Genomic DNA, 21326 nt, shown 5'->3' with positions numbered 1-21326 from the left:
GTTTTTCTCAATTATAAACTATAGTTATTTTGTGCACAGATCTAAAAAGGTAAAAGATATAAAGGGTTGAAAATTTTTTGGGTCATGAAATTCTGTAAAATTGTGGCCGTTCTATATCTCCCACTGTGAAGCACGTATTGGTATGGAATTTTGTTCTCTTTTACACTTTGTTTTTCTCAATTATAAACTATAGTTATTTTGTGCACAGATCTAACACGGTAGAAGATATAAAGGGTTGAAAATTTTTTGGGTCATGAAATTGTGGCGATTCTATATCTCTCACTATGAACCACGTATTGATATGGAATTTTGTTCCCTTATACACCTCGTTTTTCTCAATTATAAACAGTAGTTATTTTGTGAACAGATCTATAAATGTAGAAGATATAAAGGGTTGAAAATTTTTTGGGTCATGAAATTCTGTAAAATTATGGCCGTTCTATATCTCCCACTGTGAACCACGTACTGGTATGGAATCTTATTCTCTTATACACCTCGTTTTTCTCAATTATAAAAAGTAGTTATTTTGTGTACAGATCTATAAATGTAGAAGATATAAAGGGTTGAAAATTTTTTGGGTCATGAAATTCTGTAAAATTGTGGCCGTTCTATATCTCCTACTATGAAGCACGTATTGGTATGGAATTTTGTTCTCTTGTACACTTTGTTTTTCTCAATTATAAACTATAGTTATTTTGTGCACAGATCTAAAAAGGTAGAAGATATAAAGGGTTGAAAATTTTTTGGGTCATGAAATTCTGTAAAATTGTGGCCATTCTATATCTCTCACTATGAACCACGTATTGATATGGAATTTTGTTCCCTTATACACCTCGTTTTTCTCAATTATAAACTATAGTTATTTTGTGCACAGATCTATGAAGGTAGAAGATATAAAGGGTTGAAAATTTTTTGGGTCATGAAATTCTGTAAAATTGTATCCGTTCTATATCTGTCACTGTGAACCACGTATTGATATGGAATTTTGTTCTCTTATACACTTTGTTTTTCTCAATTATAAACTGTAGTTATTTTGTGCACAGATCTAAAACGGTAGAAGATATAAAGGGTTGAAAATTTTTTGGGTCATGAAATTCTGTAAAATTGTGGCCGTTTTATATCTCCCACTGTGAACCACGTATTGATACGGAATTTTGTCCTCTTATACACTTTGTTTTTCTCAATTATAAACTATAGTTATTTTGTGTACAAATCTATAAATGTAGAAGATATAAAGGGTTGAAAATTTTTTGGGTCATGAATTTCTGTAAAATTATGGCCGTTTTATATCTCCCACTGTGAAACACGTATTGATATGGAAGTTTGTTCTCTTATACACTTTGTTTTTCTCAATTATAAACTATAGTTATTTTGTGCACAGATCTATAAATGTAGAAGATATAAAGGGTTTAAAATTTTTTGGGTCATGAAATTCCGTAAAATTATGGCCGTTCTATAACTCCCACTGAAAACCACGTAATGGTATGGAATTTAGTTTTCTTGTACACTTTGTTTTTATCAATTATAAACTATAGTTATTTTGTGCATAGATCTAAGAAGGTAGAAGATATAAAGGGTTGAAAATTTTTTGGGTCATATGGTCCAAGTGTTCCGCGAAATTTCAATTTTAAATGTATTGAAATTTAGAAACTTAGGAAAGATACGAAAACAAAAAATTGTTCCTTTTTTCTTAATTTGAATTTAATTTTAAGTTCTTGCTAAATACCGAATTTCAAATTATTTAATGTTAGTGTTCCGCGAGAAAAATATATACATATAATTGTGTTCCGCGTCTATGAAAAGGTTAAGAACCACTGGTCTAGACTAAGGAAAATTGTTGGAACTATTTTTTATGAATGAATCTAAAATACTAAAAAAATTACACCTGCAATGCTAAGATGTATTGTTGGTTTAGTGGGTTCATTTCCCAGGGTCTAGGCCTTGGATTTTATTTAATATTTAATATGAGAATTTTATAGTAAAGTATGTTAAGAGGTTGTAGGCTACATCCGCAATGCTAAGATGTATTGTTGGTTTAGTGGGTTCGATTCCCCGGGTTTAGGCCTTGGATTTTATTTAATGGTTATTATGAGTTTATAGTAAAGTATGTTAGGCGGTTTTGGGCTTCACCCGCAAACCTAAGATGTATTGTTGGTGTAGTGGGTTCAATTCCCAGGGTCTAGGCCTTGGATTTTATTCAATAGTTAATATGAGAACTTTATAGTAAAGTATGTTTGTTAGTCGCCTCCGTCCGCAACACTTAATTTGGTAGTTGGTCGTAAAGTCTGCCTGAAAAAATAGGCATTACTTTACTTTCTTTACTTTTACTAAATAATTAATTAAGTGAAGACGTACTTTCTATTGACCGATTGTGGTATCCTCTGGTGGCACTAGCTAAGTATCAAAATTTGAACTTTTTTTTTGTAATTAAGTTACGGTTGATACCTAAGTTACATCCTGTACATATTAAAATTTGTAAAAACAACACTTTCAGACACTCTGGAAACCTTAAAGAAATGGTTATTTCCGGTGGGAACTGAAAACCGGAAATCGGCACGATTACAATACATCTTAGTAGTTGATCCACTAGTCTGGTTGGTCTGGAGAAAAACCATTAAGAAGTTGGGAAAATGATAATTAACAATAGTAATAATTCTAATTGGTGTTTGGTAGTTAAGAAAAGTTATTTAGTTTATTTGAAGATGGGAGCCTTCTCCAGTGGAGTGGATGGTGGGTTCTGTTGAGACGGCGGCGTCCAGTGAAAGTGGATAAACCTGTCTCTCTTGCGTACTTTGACCGCATCACTATACTTAATAGTTGCAGCGCGACACTCCATGTCCTTTCGAAATGTATCTCTGCTGCACTCTCACAGTCTATAAATATATATTATGTGTTTATTTACTCACACAAAGCTCAACAACTAGAGCACTTTTAGTTTTAGCCCCCTACTTTTTAAAAAACTAGATTTTGTTTTTATTAAATATTAGTATTTATTTTTAACTCTTCGCTCTGTCTTTGTCTGACTTCCTTTCTCTCAACCAAGTCAGATACCAGATTCGAGACAGAAAAGTGACAAGATAAGAAAGTTTTTTTGTCTTCAATTTTAAGGCATTATCTGGGCGGAGGCTGCGATGTCTAGCTGCCTTTAAGACAACAGCTTAGAAGCAGAAAGTAGTGAAGCATTCCTTGGAAGATTAGTCAGAAAGCATACCCTTACCCTCGCTGACTTAAAAGGGTTTATTATTGTGGCATCCATTTATTTGCTTGGAAGTTTAGAATGGGGGAGCTTTTGGGCAGATCATGAAAGCGTGGGCTTGTCGGAGTTTTCTTCTACAAAGTGCTGTTTTCCACTTAAATCCTGCACTAGTCATCCTTTGACATCTATTACCTCATAATCAACTCACTTACTAAAAGACATGATCATCCGAATGGACGCTCTAATGAGTGTTACCGTCTTCAGTCAGCTTCCGCTGATGCAACTTTCTGGAATTTTTATTGGAATCACTCCTTGAAATAGTTTCTTGATTCAAATTACTTCCCCCAGCTTCCGGTTTACTGAAACAGTTCCAGTAGCCCCATTGTTTCATCAAAATCTGGGAAGTATAGGTGCCAGTGTAAAAACACGACTTTTTAAACATTATCACACGTCTCCTTCCTCTATCGCAGGGGTTCCCAACCTGGGATGCTCGCATGATATTCCAGGGGGTGCAAGAAAAGTCCAGGTAAATAATAGGTTATTATTATTATTATTCAAATATTTTTCATGATTATTATTATTTTTATTATTAGTTATTTTATTATTTATCATTGTTATGCACATATTTCAAGAGAATGATTATTTGTTTGAAAAGTACACTTTCTTTGTTATATACGCCATTTTTTATATTTTTTTTTGTTATATTTATCAGCAATATATAAGTTTCAGGGGGTGTGAGCTACGAGTGAAATTTCTTTAGAGGTTCGGGGCGACAAAAAAAGGTTGTTAACCACTGCTCTAGCGTGAAAGAAAGGAGTCCATAAGTCCATAAAACTCTGGGAACGGATTTCAGCGCGGAGAATCATGAAAGAGAATCGATCCTTAAGAGTTTAGGGAACCTGATGACCTTAGACTCTTTCTTTCTGCTTTGCCATTGGCTTAAAAGCTTTATGAAGGAAAAGACTCATGCTGTTTCTGACATGATTAAAAAGTAAAGTAAAGTAATTGCCTATTTTTTCAGGCGGGGCTTTACGTTCAACTACCAATTAGGTGCCGAGGACGGAGGCGACTAGCAAACTGTACTTTACTACAAATTTCTTTTATTAACCATTAAATAAAATCCAAAGGTCTAGACCCCGGGAATCGAACCTACTAAACCAACAATATATCTTAGCATTGCGGGTCTAGCCCATAACCGCTCGGCTACCGTGGCGTCTGACAAGATTATATCAATTAATTATACTTAATGAGTCATACTAATCAAAAGTAGGATCTTTTGATCATACCAATGAGTTTTATGGAAGCATTCATTATGTTAATCAATGACTAACTGTACAGTGGTTAACTGTTATCGATGTTTAGCACTGCATGAGGAGGCAGAGGGTTACCCTGCCAGAAAGAAATACTGGTATCCACAGGAAGTGACATTGTCAGAAGGGGCCCACATGCCACCCTGACCGTTCTACTGTAAGGACACAGCCCACATGGTTCACATTCATATTTCAGTTCGCTTCAATACACTCATAAAACTTTTTCTACAATAGTTTATAACCTAAATATATGTATAATACTTTCATTACTCCTTAGTTCCAGTAACTCCTGGAGTTAATAATACTGCAACTCTTTCTTAGAAAGCAGAGAAGAAATATGATGTTTTAACACGTGCAAACGCAGGAAGTTTAAAAATTTGGGGACCCCCTTGATCGTAACTTAATTTCTAAAAAATATTTTCTTTAAACTCTTCGATTGAACATCATCTAGGTCTTTAACTTTATTCCCCACTTAAATTTCCGCTACGACGTCTAGTTCTTATTAATTATTGTAATTAAAACATATAAGAAGTGTTTGACAAAAATTTAACACTTTGCTAAGTAAAATTTAAATACTGTTAGGGCGCCACGGTAGCCGAGAGGTTAAAGGCTAGACCCACAATGCTAAGATGTATTGTTGGTTTAGTGGGTTCGATTCCCTCTGTCTAGGCCTTGTATTTTATTTAATGGTTAATATGAGAAATTTATAGTAAAGTATGTTTGCTAGTCGCCTCCGTCCACGACGCCTAATTTGGTAGTTAGACGTTAAGTCCGCCTGAAAAACAGTTATTTACTGTTATCCCACAATGATGGCCACAACTTTTTAAATTAGTCTAAGTTTAAGCCTTCTGACGTTAAGTTTTTAACCAATTCTTGCCTTGGTATAGGAGATTTGAAAACTTCAAATAAAGTAGGCAGATGTCTTCTTGTAAAGTCAGCTGCTGTTAGTGCTTCATGAAGTCGGCTCGCTGTTGGTGCTTCATGAAGTCGGCCCGCTGTTGGTGCTTCATGAAGTCAGCCCGCTGTTGGTGCTTCATGGAGCTAAAGTGAAGCTTCCGTGTTTTCCCTTACTTTTCCACCAGTTGATGGCCAAATATTTTCCTTAAAATCTTTTCTGTCTCATACTTTAAACAATATTTTCTTAAGGCACATCAACATCAGTTAAGAAGCACTCCTGGGTAAAGAATACCTTAGGTTCAGCAGCTGGATTCGAATCCCCAAGATTGAGCTAATCCTTTCCCTCTTCCAGCATCCACTAGCTTCAGCAAATCTTGCTCTCCATCCCACCTGAATTTAGATTTTAACTGCACGACTCTTTGTAAATATTTACTCCCAAATATTTGAACGATTGTCTCCCATTTTGAAATTTATAAAGTGTAAAGTTCTCGCAGCTTTCTTCCAAAGCTCTGAAAGTCCTTCCTTATACTTCTAAAAAGCTTCTATTTAATTTAAAAGATAACTTAAAAAAAAGAAGCTTTAAGTACGAAATTTTAAAACAATGTAAAGCTTAATACGTTTTAATTTTACAAATATTGTAAACACAGATGTGGTTATTTGTTACTTACAGTTACAAAATTGAAATACTGATTGTATAAACCGGTTGCTTATTTAAAGCTCTTCTAACAAAGAAAAAAACTTTGTACTGTAAACTAACTGTAATTCATTACGTTCTAACGGAGAGTATGTGTTATTGTGAGAAGTATAAACACACGAAGTTTATACTTATATTAATTGTGCTCATTTTAATTAGTTAATTTTTTTTGTAGCTTTAAAGTTTTAATAATAAGTAATTACTTAGTTTTTATTAAAGATGTTGTTGTAGTAAAAAGAGTTAGTATTGTTTAAAAATAAATATTTGACCACCCACCTGTTTGCGTAATAAACAGGAAATGAGAGGATTGTTTGAAAACTTTAAATTACATTTGTGAACAAAGTAGACAGGAAGTTTGGTAATCCTGAATTCTCTTAACCACAAAGAGGTTTTTTGTGGTTTTATTGGCATTTTTCTTGCGCTCGGGTTTTCCATGGATATTTCTTAATCCAGAAAAGTTCATTTTCTTTGGTTGAGGGGGGGAAGGAAATAGAAAGGGGTAAACAGTTCAACAAAGAGGGGTACTTAAAGTTCTTTAGGGTATTTTTTTTTTTGGCGGGGTGTCGTTATGGATCCAATGGATTAAGGGAGAAGGGATGAGTGCCTCTCTTTCTGTTATGGCCGCAGGCCAAAAACAGTTGTACCTAGTGGGTTATCAACGTGGATTTATCATTTAGTGTGCAGAAGTGAGGGTGTTTGTGTTACAGAGGAGGAGGAGGAGATTTCCCACGAACTGTATATTCTGGTACTGTCGGTACTGTGAGAAGCACCACAGGATGGTGCTGTTGGGTTGTTCACAATTCACAATGCTTATGTAAATAACGATGTAAATTCTGGCACACACCGGGTACTTCCATTATATGCTAGGTTATTACAGTGGGTGTTGGTAATTGAAAAAAAAAATTGTCTCCTGGAGACATTAAATTTACATTTAATGAAAGTTTACTACATTACTATTACATTACTACGATCTTTATTACATTTATATTAAAAAAACCTCAAATAGCTTTATTACTTTCACCGTCAGCTGTGAAAGCCACGTAATTTACATCAAATATTCATTCTTAAGTTTTCAACTACGTGTCACACAGATTTTAAATGAAAGCTTCTAGATCCAGTATGTCTGAAAATTAGTAGGAAGCTCAACTTACGTCATTTCTTAAGATTCTAATCGGACAGTCACCGGAAATCTCCATTTTAAGGGTGTTTTATCCGCGATAACTCAAAATCGTACTGACTTCAAATTTAATACTTCCGCTTAGATGCCTAAAGAGAATCCAAAATTTGGGTTTTAGTCAAAATTGGTCCACCGGAAGTATCAGTTTATTTTGAATACTTTTTTTTTTGTTTTTCTCACTGACGTCACCTACGATTTTGTTTTTAAACTTAGTACCATAGTCACCATTAAAATTTATGAAATGTAACCTCAAGAATTGCTGTGAGAAAAATCCATGAGATTGTTGGTATCAGTTTTCTGGCCCGACAATAACTGAAACATCGATCAATCAATAACCAGACTTGGCATTTGAAGTTTGAACTCTTTCTAACGATTTTTCTTTTTAAGTGTTGTAATTGGAAAATCGATAGTTGGTATACCTCACGCTCCTTTTGGAAAACGATATTAGGTATTATTTCCGTTTAAGGCCGATTATATAAATTCACTTCCCCATTTTATAGTGCGTGACGCATTGCTATTGATCCTAGGATTTAGTTGTGTTTAGTACTTTGAATCGTCACGTGAATTGTCTCTCTCTCTACACCCTAAACTATTTAGTATTTCAAACAATATTTAATCATAGTGTTTAGTGGAGTAGGAGTGGGGAGAGAGAGAGAGCACATACTCGAAAACAACATGCAATTGCAAGAATTCGAATTTTTAAATTGTCCCGTTTCGAAATGTTTCTGAACATAGACGTCTCTGTCTCGCACACCCAAAATAAATGATTGTGATGAATTACCTCGGTATGCCTTACGTTTACGTGTGATTGAGTGCAACCAAGACAATGTTAAGTGCCATTTGATTAAGTAAAATAATGCCTATTTTTTATGCGTAGGGCTTTACATGAACGAAAGCGACTAGCAAACATACTTTACTATAAATTTCTCATATTAACCATTAAACAAAATCCAAGGCCTAGACCAGGGGAATCGAACCCACTAAACCAACAATACATCTTAGCATTGCGGGTCTAGCCTTTAACCGCCTAACGCACTAGCCTCTAACCGGCTAACATACTTTACTGCAAAAGTTCTCATATTAACCATTAAATAGAATCCAAGGCCTAGACCAGGGGAATCGAACCCACTAAACCAACAATACATTTTAGCATTGCGGGTCTAGCCTCTAACCGCCTATCATACTTTACTGCAAAAGTTCTCATAATAACCATTAAATAAAATCCAAGGCCTAGACCAGGGGAATCGAACCCACTAAACCAACAATACATTTTAGCATTGCGGGTCTAGCCTCTAACCGGCTAACATACTTTACTGCAAAAGTTCTCATATTAACCATTAAATAAAATCCAAGATCTAGACTAGTACCGCAATACATCCTAGCTTTGCGGGCCTTATAAGTTTTCACTCAAGAAATATTTATTTAAGGGACTAGTAAACAATTATGACCGATATTAGCAACAATCTTTCTCAACTTTGGTACATTGAATCTGTCACCAAAAAAAAAATCGGAATCGTTTAAGTTAGAACTTTTTAGTAACAGGAGAAATCGTGCGAGACGGCAATTTTATTTTTCGTAAATGACGTCACTGTGAAAATGTTCCAATAAAACAGAAGGTATTTTTTGGGGTCTTGACGCGTATGTTTCTCAACTATAATAGGGTTTAATATTAGTGAATATTACTAAAGCCGAGCTTTTTGTGCATATCCTAGTTTAGTTTGAATGGTCCAACATCTAAACTAATAATTAACTTCGGAAATAATCATATTATGTCTAATAATAATAATTATGATAATAATAATAAAAAGTTAGATTGTATGAGTTGGGTATAAAGGAAAAAGGGTTAGACTAACCATATGTATAAGGGACCACACCTAGTATTATTGAAGGGCAGGTGTATTATGTAAAATATTGAGTTCAGCGAAGACAATAGCTCACCTCCAGACGCTTTCTTACGGGGGCCCCTCACCTTGCACTTTATTGCACCTGGTTTTTATTGCTTTTATTGCAAGCTATTTCCCACCGCTGCTTAGTAGCCTTCATTTAAGTTATTACTTCACCGCTCAACGTTATCAATTTCAGTTATTACGTCATTTTTTTTGGTGGTACATTCTCTTAGCTCCCATCTGGGGTTACTTGATGGGGGTGCATGTTTTTAAATGTTTAGTTTTCAGCATAAATTGCCATTCTGAGGTCCCCATAGTCGGAAAAAAATGTTGATTTATTTATTTTAATTGGTCGGCGTGTGTAACTGTCAGAATAACTCAAAAACAGAATACTGCAGGAAGTTCAGATTTGATATTTCCTATCATGGGATTGGTTTTTAGAAAAAAAATCAGCCCCGGAAGTGTCACTTTACTGAACCAATTTTATTGGAAGGCCAAGTGTTTTCCTTTGGTCTCAACTGTTTTCACGTAAACATCTCACAAATAATAGTTAACACGCCTGAGTGTGAGTGAAACTCATTGGGACAATTAATTAGCTACCAATGATGTTAATGATTGTATGAGTCACTTCCTCTTTGTATCGGCTTGGCCAAATTTGAAGCACCAGTAATATTTCCCAGTGCGGAGGTTTTAACTTAGCTCTACGAAAATACAGAAGAAGAAGCGGAAAGAAGAAAGAACAACGCCGGAAGGTGGCCGACATTTATCAGAATAAAAGTTCGGATAAACTAAAACATATGTCGGTCCTGATGAAATGAGAAGACGACGCAGTGACATTCTAAACACGTAACAATTGTCTATCCGGTGTAACGAAAGAACACTGTCTGAAGTCCGGCCGAGTAATGGAAAAAGCTCCGAACACCAATAACCTGATACGTTGACGCGTCTTAAATTAAAACAAAAAAAATTGGCATTCGTCACCACTGTAGAAATGGATATCAGGAATAGGGCTAACAAAAGAAACAAGGAGTTCGGTGCGAAAGAAATCGAGGGGTAGTCGAGGATGTTGCGGCTGACAACAGAGAAATTGGTCTATTTGGGCTTTATTTAAAAAGCATGAGATCACGAAGTGGTATCGCAGCTCCCAGGACAGGCAAAAGAAAACAGGTCTCCTCCAGTAGTGAAGAACTGTAGATCAAGGTCTGACAGAGATTTGCGGAGTCGCAGAAGATAAAGAGAGATTCCCTTGATTTCCATGGCAACCCCCAACAGCTAAGGAACAGCCGAGAATTGTGCCTTTAGCGATTTTTTTTTTTTCCGGCCTTCGAGAATTCCTCAAGTTTTTTCCCGGAAAACCGCTCCAATGCTTTTCCGTTTAAGTTAGCATCCTCCAAAACGTGGAGAATGTTGAGTTTTACTTTATTATTATCAAACTTGCGTATATATCTTTCATAAGACTTTATACTTGGATACATTAATAAAAGTCCTAACTTTAATTTATATCCGCAATAAAGTACGGCTTTATTTGCTTAAGATTAAGATAGTTACATTACTTCCCGCATTCCAAGGTACTTAACTTGTTAAAATGTATTAGATTACTTGAAAACCAAGTCTCCCGCAAGCTTTGCTTCTTGTAATAAAGTGAGAGATTTAATCTTGCATTTTTTGTCCTTCTTTATTGTTTATAACGCTAACAATTTATTTATTATCTAAAAACTTTTGTTTTAATAAAATATTTTCATATATTTCTATAAATTGTATTTCTATTTCTATAAATTGTTTTTTGACTATATCTAGATTAACAGTTCATCTAAAACATTAACTTTTATATATTTTGAGAAATGTGAGAATGTCTTGCAGATTTTATCGTTTTAGTTTTAGACATTTTTTGTTTAACATTTTTTTTTTTAAATTATAAAAAACAATAAAAGAGATAAAGTTTTGCTGCAACAAAACGGAAAATACTTTATGAAAATATCAGTTGCAAAAATTTGCAACATTTCTGGCACTTTTATTAAATCAATTAGGCTCGAATTTATTGTTAATTACAACACACAGATGCAGACTGATTCTGAAGTTAGTTAAAGAAATATTAAGTAAAAATTACTAGTTACAAGAAAATCGATTATTTAAGACCGTGTGAGATATTTTACAATGTGTGAAAGTCAAAAGACTTGAACTAGGAAATTGTTTCCGGTATATACGAGTATTTTAAATAATGACCTAGTGAAATTTTTAGCATTAATAGTTTTATTAGAAAATAGATAAGCAATTTATTGTTTGACTAGGATTATTTAAGCTAGCAATACAATGTGATTTTAATGTACCTAAACATTGTTATCAAAACTCTAAGCGGACCAAAATGTGTTAAACGAAATTAAAAAAGCCATAGGAAGAGAATGAACAGAAATTTCTTGTTCTCCCACCCCTCACCGTGAGAAGGACCATTTAAAAGAACAAAAGATAATTTATGCATACATTCCACGGAGCCAAACTATGTATTCTTTTTTTGTAACAAATGCATTAATTACTTTCCTCTTACTTTAGTGGTAGTCGTAACATTGTTATGAAATATCTATATCCATACCTTGAACTAATTTTGTAATCAAAAAGTGAAAAATGTATATATTACAGAAAACTGCGGGAAATTGTTTTGAAATAAATGATAAATTTTTTGTTATGCTATTTGTCAGATAAGTTTTGTTTACAGTTCCTTATTTGATATTATAGTTTACTTTTTTGCAAATACTTTTTTGAGGAAGAAGTCATTGTTTGGTCTCCGCATTAGAGATTGGGGAATTACGCAAACAAATAGAAGCTCTCAACCCTTGTGTAATGCCCGTTTTTACCTCTTAGATTAGATTAGATTGGACTAGGGCGGCCTCAGGGCCTACGCCACTGCGACCCCTTTGGCTCTATTGTGGCTCCCCTAACTTTAAAGCTCACCCTCCAGACCTGTCCTTTTAATTAGACTCTTAATGCTGGAGAGCGACTCTTGGGTAAAGCACACAGGCCTTGGTTTTTCCTCCCCGAGAAGTAACATCCTTAGCCAAACAAGCCCCTCACACTAGCACAACACGTGCAGTGCTGTTTCCTCCTCTTCCTGACAGAACCTACAGAGGCTATCATCTGCCAGGCCCATGCGATGCATGTGTTTTCTGAGTCTGCAGTGGCCCAGTTAATAGACCTACAATCATCCTGATAGCCCCACACGGCCTTGGCGGATTAATTCTGCAGTCAGCCTCGGCGAATAGCCTTTAATAAACTCCTTCGCCTGTCTCTGTCCAGTGGTGGCAGACCACCACTCCTGAGACCTACTCTGCACCCATAAGTTAATGGTCGCAGTCTTAATACACTTCGGAGCCCCAAAACAGGGCTCCGGGCCAACGAAGTATCTCGCAGAGCCTTCCCGGGCCAATAAATCTGCCGCTTCGTTACCCTTATGTCCTGAATGACCAGGTACCCAGACCAGAAAGACCTTATTTTGGTCACTAATTTCCTTCAGGGCACCCAGACAGTCCCAAACCAGTTTTGAGTTAACCTGATAGGAACTAATTGCCCGTAGAGCAGCCTGACTATCCGAGAAAATTACGACTTTAGAATTAATAATTCCTCGCCCTTCAATCTCGGTAGCACAGAACCTAATTGCAGCCAGCTCAGCCTGAAAAACTGTAGCTAGCTTTTTTTTACCTCTTAGATAGAGAGTCAGATCTCAGTACGAGCATGATTTCATTTTGCACAGAATTTAAAAAAAGCTCTTTTCTTCCTTGTAAAAGCTCCTGGGTCTCTAGTTAACTGGGAGCAATGCATACGTGAAGCGGTGCAAGATTTTGGAATGAGCACAGAATGCTCTGTAATCTCAAGCCCTACAGAGATTTCAGAAAAAGTGTGCTTACAGTGACCTATTATGACGCTGTAAACTTTAGGTTATTTTGCCCCCCTGCGTTCGACGTGTATACAACGTCATTGTCTGATTTTAATTTCGCACACTGTGGGTTTTTTTTTTTTTAAATTAAATTCCACGCTTAACTCTTTAAAATATAACATGTACTGTACTACATTCATTTATGTATACCGTAAGCATATACATATTTGTAACTCGTGTAGGTGCCCTGTAATGTTAATTTGAAGTTGATTGACCATGTAGACGGTAGGCTTTACTCTAAAGTGCTATTTCAGTAGATCATTCCAAGTAGAACTATAACTTTTTTTAATACAATTTTTATGTAAGAGAACTTGTAACCGGTCAGGTCGTTTTTGTGGCATTTTTAGCGAGAGATGAGGTTTTAGGCTGCCCTCTAAACAGTTGTATCGTTATTATGTACGGTTATATATAAACTATTTAATGTTTTTATATAAAAATTAAATAGGTTTTCTTTTCAAATTATGAATTTTGGAAAAAAAAAGATGAGTAAAAGTGAGGTGGAAAATTGTAGTCGGGATAAATATTTGTGAGAGAATTCTCGCCTAAGTTTTATTTTTATATTCGTGCATCTATTCGGATAAAAATAATATATTTAGTTGAGGGCAGAGGGGGAGAGTTCTTAGCTGGGTATAAAAAAATTTTCTTTCTACCACGAGATAAATTACTTGATTTCTGATATGTATGGTACAAACCAGTTTCGATTGTTTACATCACTTTACTGTTTGGTTAGAAAGATAAAAAAAAAAAAAAAAAGGAAGACGAAGGGGAACAAAAAGTTTGTAATAGGGTATCTTAAGGGAATAATGAATCTCGTTCCTGAATGCATTACAGGTTGGGTTCGTGGGAACATCTCGCGTAGCAAGTTCTTTTGTGTGTACCTAAATAGGTGCAGCAATCACTTCTAGTTCTCTCTCTATCTTTCTCTCTCTCTATATATATATATCTCCCTCTCTCTCATTCCAAAATGCATTTTTTTGGTGGTGGGGGTGGGGCTTTACATTTTGGTTAATATTATAGGACATGTTTTAGCGATCAACAATCATAATGGTTTCCTTTTATTTTTATACGTCCGGTAACACGATTGTTTATAATATTCTTGATTAGATTAGATTAGGATGAAAAAAATAATTGCCATTTCAGTCGTGATACATTTATTCTTCCGAGCTATCGACCTAGAGACTAGGGACTAATCAATTTTTGATTAGTTTTGGATTTTAATTCAATGATCAATTGAGGTAGATTGATCAGTTTGGTGATGAGATTTCAACTTAAATTTTCCTCTTGCACTCAACTTTGCTCACTGATTGAGGAAGACGAAAGATTTTCCCCTGAATTTTCTTATGATCTTCGAGAAAGTGGCAATTAGTTTTCTTTAGTAGTTTGATTGGGGCGCCACGATAGCCGAGCGGTTATAGGCTAGACCCGCAATGCTAAGATGTATTGTTGGTTTAGTGGGTTCGATTCCCTGGTCTTCGCCTTGGATTTTATTAAATGGTTAATATGAGAAATTTACAGTAAAGTATGTTAGGCGGTTATAGGCTAGACCCGCAATGCTAAGATGTATTGTTGGTTAGTGGGTTCGATTCCCCTGGTCTAGAGGTCTTGGATTTTATTTAATGGTTAATAAAAGAAATTTACAGTAAAGTATGTTTTTGCTAGTCGCCTCCGTCCACGACACCTAATTGGTAGTTGGACGTTAAGCCCCGCCTGAAAAAATAGGCGATTACTTTACTTTACTTTAGTAGTTTGATTATAAGGGAAAAGTTACCAAGTATTTAGTTTACCTGCGAGAAAGATCAAGGCATCATGAGCCTCTCTTTCCTTCATGACTCTAATCTTTCTCTCTACTCCTCCAGTCTAACTGTTTCACTCTTGGAGAGCACACTCTCTCTCTTTGTCTCCTGCTTAAAGTTCAGAGTCGTGAAAGTCATGAGGCAATATTCGACCTAGTGCAGTTATAACTGTGCAGTTAAGAAGTGCAAAGTGGGAGTAAGGGGACTTAGCAAGTATTTTTTGTAGAGTTAATTTAGTTTTTATTTTTTTTACTCTTTTTTCAGGTTTAGTAAGAGGAAGATTCTGCGTAAAGTCCCAATATTTTCGAGAATAGATTTTTGACAGGAAGTCCACGTATTTTGAGGGGAACTTCTCTTTTTATAGAGGAAATCGTCTTATGTTGATGTATAGCAGAATATCACCCAAAAAATTAAAACCAAATTAATATCAAATTTCACCAGGATCGTCACTTCCTGTAGGAAAGATTCGTCTGCAATACGCCAATCAGAAGTATAATTGTTTTGAAAGATTATCATTTTTATTGGGTTCATAGGATCCGCAACATCGTAGCGATATACGTTTCTAGAAAATATATATTTGTAAAGGTACATTTACTAAGGAAAATTTGTGGAAAAACGATACGCTGTCATTTGTATTTGTATCCACCCCCCCCCCCCCCCCCAAAGATTGGTTTAATCGATTGCAGTAAATCATCCCTAAGGTTGTGTACCTTAGGCGCCACGCTAGCCGAGCGGTTATGAAGCGAGACCTGCAGTGCTAAGATGTATTGTTAGTTAGTGGGTTCGATTCCCCGGTCTAGGCCTTGGATTTTATTTAATGGTTAATATGAGAAATTTATAGTAAAGTATGTTAGGCGGTTATAGGCTAGACCCGCAATGCTAAGATGTATTGTTGGTTTAGTGGGTTCGATTCCCCTGGTCTAGGCCTTGTATTTTATTTAATGGTTAATAAAAGAGATTTACAGTAAAGTATGTTTGCTAGTCGCCTCTGTCCACGACACCTAATTTGGTAGTTGGACGTTAAGCCCCGCCTGAAAAAATAGGTTGTTTACCTTACCCCACAGATCCGGGGCTATTCTTTTAGGTTTTGAACATTGTTGGTTCATCTGAATTTAGATTCTAATCTATTTGCCAAAAAAAATTTCAGCACGAATGTTTGCCTTCATTTTATATGGAAGTTAAGGGAGGTTATAAGATTCCATGTTTATCTTATATCTGTTATGGTTACAAAACGGTGACTGTAATGGGGGCCATTAACGCTGCCTTCTTGATGGAAAAATTGATTATATGGTGTTATTTTTGGCGTTTTTTTTCCCTTTTGGTGACATATTTTGTTATTTTTCTTCTTTTTAGCTCTAGGGTATAGTTGAATGTTTGTAGCGTGGAAAAGCTATGGCCATATTTTTCCCCCCTTATGTTATCCTAAATCTCTCTAATGTTTAGATTCTTTTCTCCAAATGCTGTGAAGTATGTCCGACGAGTATAGTGTAAAAAAAGTTGATCGGTTAATTCCATTTTGTTCAGCTGTATTTTGCGTGACTCCATTTTGCGTAGTACACCTCCGCTTTGTATCAGCCACTGTTGAGGGTGAACATCCATGTGGAAATATTTGGCTGAGAGAGTGCGAGAGAGATAGAAACGAGATATCAAGATTTAGAATAATTCTTGATTCGCAGTTTGTATCCTTAAATCCATCTTTTGGTTCTACTCATTTCATTTGCTAATGATTGTGTGGGACAACAGTGGGAGAACTAGCTGTCCATAGTCCAGAATATGGGAGAAGAGATACCATTTACGGTCTTCCCACACCCCTTTTAAGGGAGAGACTTGGGAGACAGAAGCTTCTTGATTACGTACTTTGCTGCCAATAATATCACTCCAATCTACTTCATTCATTATTCATGCAATAATTTATTATTAAACAGCCCTTAATTTAGTTAGCTTGGTAATTGTAAATTAATGATAGAATATTGGTCTAGTTTCGCTGCCTCTTAAAGTAATCTATGTCTTGACGTAATCTATGTTCGTGATTAAACGTGCTGTAATTAATAAGTAGGTTAGTTTCTGTAACTCAACCAACCCGCATAGCCACGCCATGAAGAGGGCAATATATTTGTCGAAACGTTGGCAAAAAGACGAGTTGTTTTAATTGACCGATTCCTCGCAAATCTTCCATCCTAAGATTAATAAGTAGCTTATTCTCAAACGATGATTTCAATAGTTAGTTGTGAAAGAAAACTGTGAGTTAAGATTCTCCCCCTAGGTTTTTTTAAAATCATTTCCAAGTACTTCTTCAGTTCTTCAGTATTGCCTTGCTTCTAGCCACTAGGAAAGACTGGTGCCCCTTTAAATGGTAGTAGACAGACGCTGGCCGGTAAGTTTGGTGGGAGGTAAATAAACCAAACAATACAAATGCCCTATGTCTTGCCCGTGAAAGGCATCCCGTGAGTTCAAAGCCCTTCTTAACTGGTGTAGGAAGAACTACGTGATTGGTTATTATGGTGTGCGTGTGTTAAGAGTCTATTTAGTGTTTTTTTTTTTGTAGTTGCACCAGTCACTTAGTGGTGGCGTTGATCAAAAAGAGAGAAAGAGAGAGAGACCTCTCACACAGGCCTGCTGCTATTGTCAGACAGTGGAACTAGTCACTGCATCGACGCCCCCCCACCATATTGTGATAATTCTCAGTGTTCCCTCAGCCTATCACTACAGTGGTGCACCGACTCTTCTTCAGAGGGCAGATCTTCCTCTTCAGAAGAAGAAGAAGAAGAAAAAAATTTTTTTTTTTTCCGTCGCACTTTTACTACAAATAAAAAGTTCTTGGAAGTCAGTTCGTTACCCCCTCTAACACTCAGTGTCTGGTCACAGTCTGGAAGGTCGCGTTGCAAGACTTAGACAACTACACTCGAAGACACACGCTACTCGTCGGAACTCACGTGCAAAAGCTTAACCTTGGACAACACTATACGTTGGCCGGGTACAGTACCTATTATCCCATTTTACCACTTTCATTAGCGCGTCTAAAACCTCCTCCACATTATGTTCATTTTCAAACCAATCGTAATTCAATATTAAAAACAAACAAACAATGCGTCCAATTATACTAACCACATATTATAATAATGTAAGTAATGTTAATTACCTATTGCTTGAGAAAATGCACGATATGTACGAAGAAAATTCAAGAAATTTTTTCGTTTGAAAATGCATGCAATATTATCAAAGTAATCTGCTTATATTGTTGGTAAAAACGCTGTCAAATGCTATTCTGATGCAAGGCTCTTGTAATTTCGTGAATCGTTTTATAAATTGCTTGTTGTTCCATAAATAAAATCTGCATCGTTGAGAGTTTATCGTCAATGAAAGAGTTACTATTAATTAATAGATAATATTAGATTAGAAAGCTTAATCGTGGACCTATGCCCCACGGCACTGCAGCCTCAAGAGGCTTATTGTACCTTCCCCTTTTTGAGTCTAATAGATGAAACCTCCCTTTCACAAAAGGTTAAGGACTTAGATTAGATTAGATTAAATTAGGGCGGCCTCAAGGCCTACGCCACCGCGACCCCTATGGATCTATTGTGGCTCCCCGACTTTAGAGCTCCCCCCTCCAGACCCGTCCGTTTAATCAGACTCTTAATGCTGGAGAGTGGCTCCCTGGGTAAAGCTCTCAGGCCTTGGTTTTTCACTCCCCGAGAAGTAACATCCTTAGCCACAGACAAGCCCTTCACACTGACACAACACGTGCAGTGCCGTTTCTTCTTCTTCCTGACAGAACCTATAAAGGCTATCATCTGCCAGGCCCAGGTTGAGGACTTTCCCTATCAGTTCCTTTTGCGCTACCATCTCCTTTGGCCCTCAAAGTTCCAAATATATCGTAGCCCTATCTTATTAAAGGTGCTTCCTGAACCTGCCATGCCCCTGTGAATAGGGCCTGTAATCAGGAGTAATCTGATTTCTGTCCAAGCCCAGAGTCTCTTTGGTTCTTTGTTTACACAGCCAAGTACATAACCCTCTTGCCACGAAGCATCACCCAGTTCTTTTCATGCTCTCTCTCCAGATCCAATCTCTGAGAGCCTTACGAACTACACTCCTTAGTGATCCCCAAGACTGGATTCCGGGCCAGTGAAATGAGTATTAGCTCCGTTCCTGGCCACTTGATCAGCCATTATTATTTAATTTAAGGCATGTCAATACCAATGGTTCCTGAGGCTTTTATTTCAGAGCACTGCCAGCTTCCCGGACAATAAGCTCCTATTTAAGTTAACAGCTAAAAGCTGGCAGCTGAAGGCGGGGCTTAAATGTCGTAACTACCAATAAGGTGTCGTAGGGGCGGAAGCACATACATTACTATTAACATTTCCCCCCCCCCAAAAAAAAGAAGCAACACTCGGGATTCGAACTTGCAATCTCCCACTTGTAAATTCATGCTTCGGTCCAAAATTAAATCCAATAAATACTTATTTAAGATAACTTAAAAAAAATTATAGACCGTTTAGAATCTTAATAATTTTGCGAAAGGAAAGGGTTGACACCATTTTCCTTTTTTAATACTAGCCTGCCCGGTAAAGTTTATCTAGTGATGCTGGAAGGCCATAAGATTCTATAACACATAGCCGTGTGTAGGCAGTGAACTATAATCTTAAATTGCCATCCTCCCATTCCTAGCCATGAAATGGTCCAGTTCCGTTTCTTATCTGCAGAATTATCTCTCCTACTGAGTGATTAATGGCGGCCACCCTTTCTGGGGCCTCTTTAAGAAGAATGGCAGGGCAATTTTCAATATATCATATAGAAAATAACATGTTAACATTATTTAAAGAACCATTGTTCGATTATAGCGGCATGATTATTATAGTGGCGTGCTATTTTTTAGATTAAAATACCACCATCGTATCATTAAATAGTGTATTAATGCAGAAACCATGAATGCTTAATATTTCCTCATGAAAAGAAAATTAGCATTATTTATTCAGGAAGTTTCCGTCCATTAAGGACATCAATATAAAGGTGTACGTAAACATATCGGACCCTCCACGGTAGTCGAGCGGTTGTAGGCTAGACCAGCAATGCTAAGATGTATTGTGGTACTGGGTTCGATTCCCCTGGGTATAGGCCTTGTATTTTATTTAATGGGTAATATGAGAATTATAAAGTAAAGTTGTCTCCGTCCATGACTTCTAATTTGGTAGTTGGACGAGTAAAGCCCGGCTGGAAAAATAGGCAATTACTTTACTTTACTACTTTACAATACCAAAACGTTAAACAGACGAACAGAATCGTTAAAGAAAATCATTGAGAACCATTTTCCAGTAAAACTAAAATATTAAGTTAGTAAAATTTCTGTGAAAAAAATAAACTATTAGCGGAAATAGTGAAATGTAGCTTCAGACTTCCGTATAAACTATCACCGACAGTATGCTCTCTCAAATTCACTAAAATTGAAGCAATCGATCTTTATAAAAAAATTGTCTCTATTCAACACTAACCGAATTATTAGAAAAAGAAAATCGATTGACACATTTTCATAAAGTTTACTGAGGGTTTCAAAATATTTATAATACAGGAAATAATGCATAATAAAGTATCAAAAGTTATTCTGCGCAGTGGCTCTCTGCAAACAAGCTCATAGTATAGTTTCTTTTACTAAAGTTTGAAATACTGGAGTTAAGGGAACAGAAAAATGTTTTCGATTTTGTGGTCCCTTCAAGCGACTAACACCAAGGCGATTTATTGCGCCATCTGGAGCATGGCAAGATTAGAACGTTGAGGAAAAGAAGCAATTTAAAGTTTTTCAGGGTCGTTACCAGATAGAGCTACTATATTATAGCAGTACTACTAGTGTAAATGTACTCTAGTAAGCAGTGGTATAAAGAGCTATTGCTTGGTAGTAGTTAAGCTTTATTTCATCATTGAACTTTGTATTTCATAGTTTTAAAAACTAGACCATATAATTATCCCTTTTTGTATTTTTTTCATCTATTTTATAAAAAGAAAAACTGGGGTAAATAGGTCCTAAATAGGAAAACTATGATTAAAAAGTTTTGCTAACTGGTGCCACCATGATACAAGAATTTTCCTTTTTATTGTTAACAATTTTCTGTCACGCTAAACTGGAATTTTTTTTTCTTTCATCTACTTTTATAAACAGAACGAAAAGTTACAAGGTGAAACCCTGTAATAGTTATTTATTGGTTGAAGGGGAAAAATAGGTTATTTATTTTTTGTTTTTTTAAAGAAAAAAAACTTAATATTACCAAAAGCTCTTAAGCAATGGCTTTGGAGAGGACACAAAAAGTCCTGGGAAGAGCTTTTCCAAGTATTAGGACTCAGTAAGAGTTTTATGGCCGATATTTCTGTAAATCAGTATCGAGGAGGCCCTGAAAACTAGTTAGGAATCAGAAAAATCTTGGAGTTTTGTCACCTTACGGGGGAAACGGTAGTATCAGGG

The 21326-nt window shown here is 36.1% G+C and overlaps 1 protein-coding gene across 5 annotated transcripts in view; it reads left to right on the top strand.

Annotated features, from left to right (window-relative positions):
- Positions 1 to 21326, top strand: part of Dyrk2 (Dual-specificity tyrosine phosphorylation-regulated kinase 2) — a 391634-nt gene that overhangs the window by 120994 nt on the left and 249314 nt on the right. The window contains exon 1 of one of the 5 annotated variants that reach the window (XM_074130634.1): positions 17636 to 17999. The exons of the other annotated variants lie outside the window; for them this stretch is intronic. Coding sequence (XP_073986735.1) covers positions 17964 to 17999 — 36 coding nt within the window. The 5' untranslated portion in view covers positions 17636 to 17963. Of the gene's footprint in view, positions 1 to 17635; positions 18000 to 21326 lie in introns of those variants that run through there. 5 annotated transcript variants of the gene reach the window in all.

This window comes from Rhodnius prolixus, unplaced genomic scaffold (assembly GCF_049639745.1).
Source record: "Rhodnius prolixus isolate KJV_2025 unplaced genomic scaffold, Rpr scaffold_4, whole genome shotgun sequence".
NCBI classification, from domain to species: Eukaryota; Metazoa; Arthropoda; class Insecta; order Hemiptera; family Reduviidae; genus Rhodnius; species Rhodnius prolixus.
This window is presented reverse-complemented; position numbering and strand designations above follow the sequence as displayed.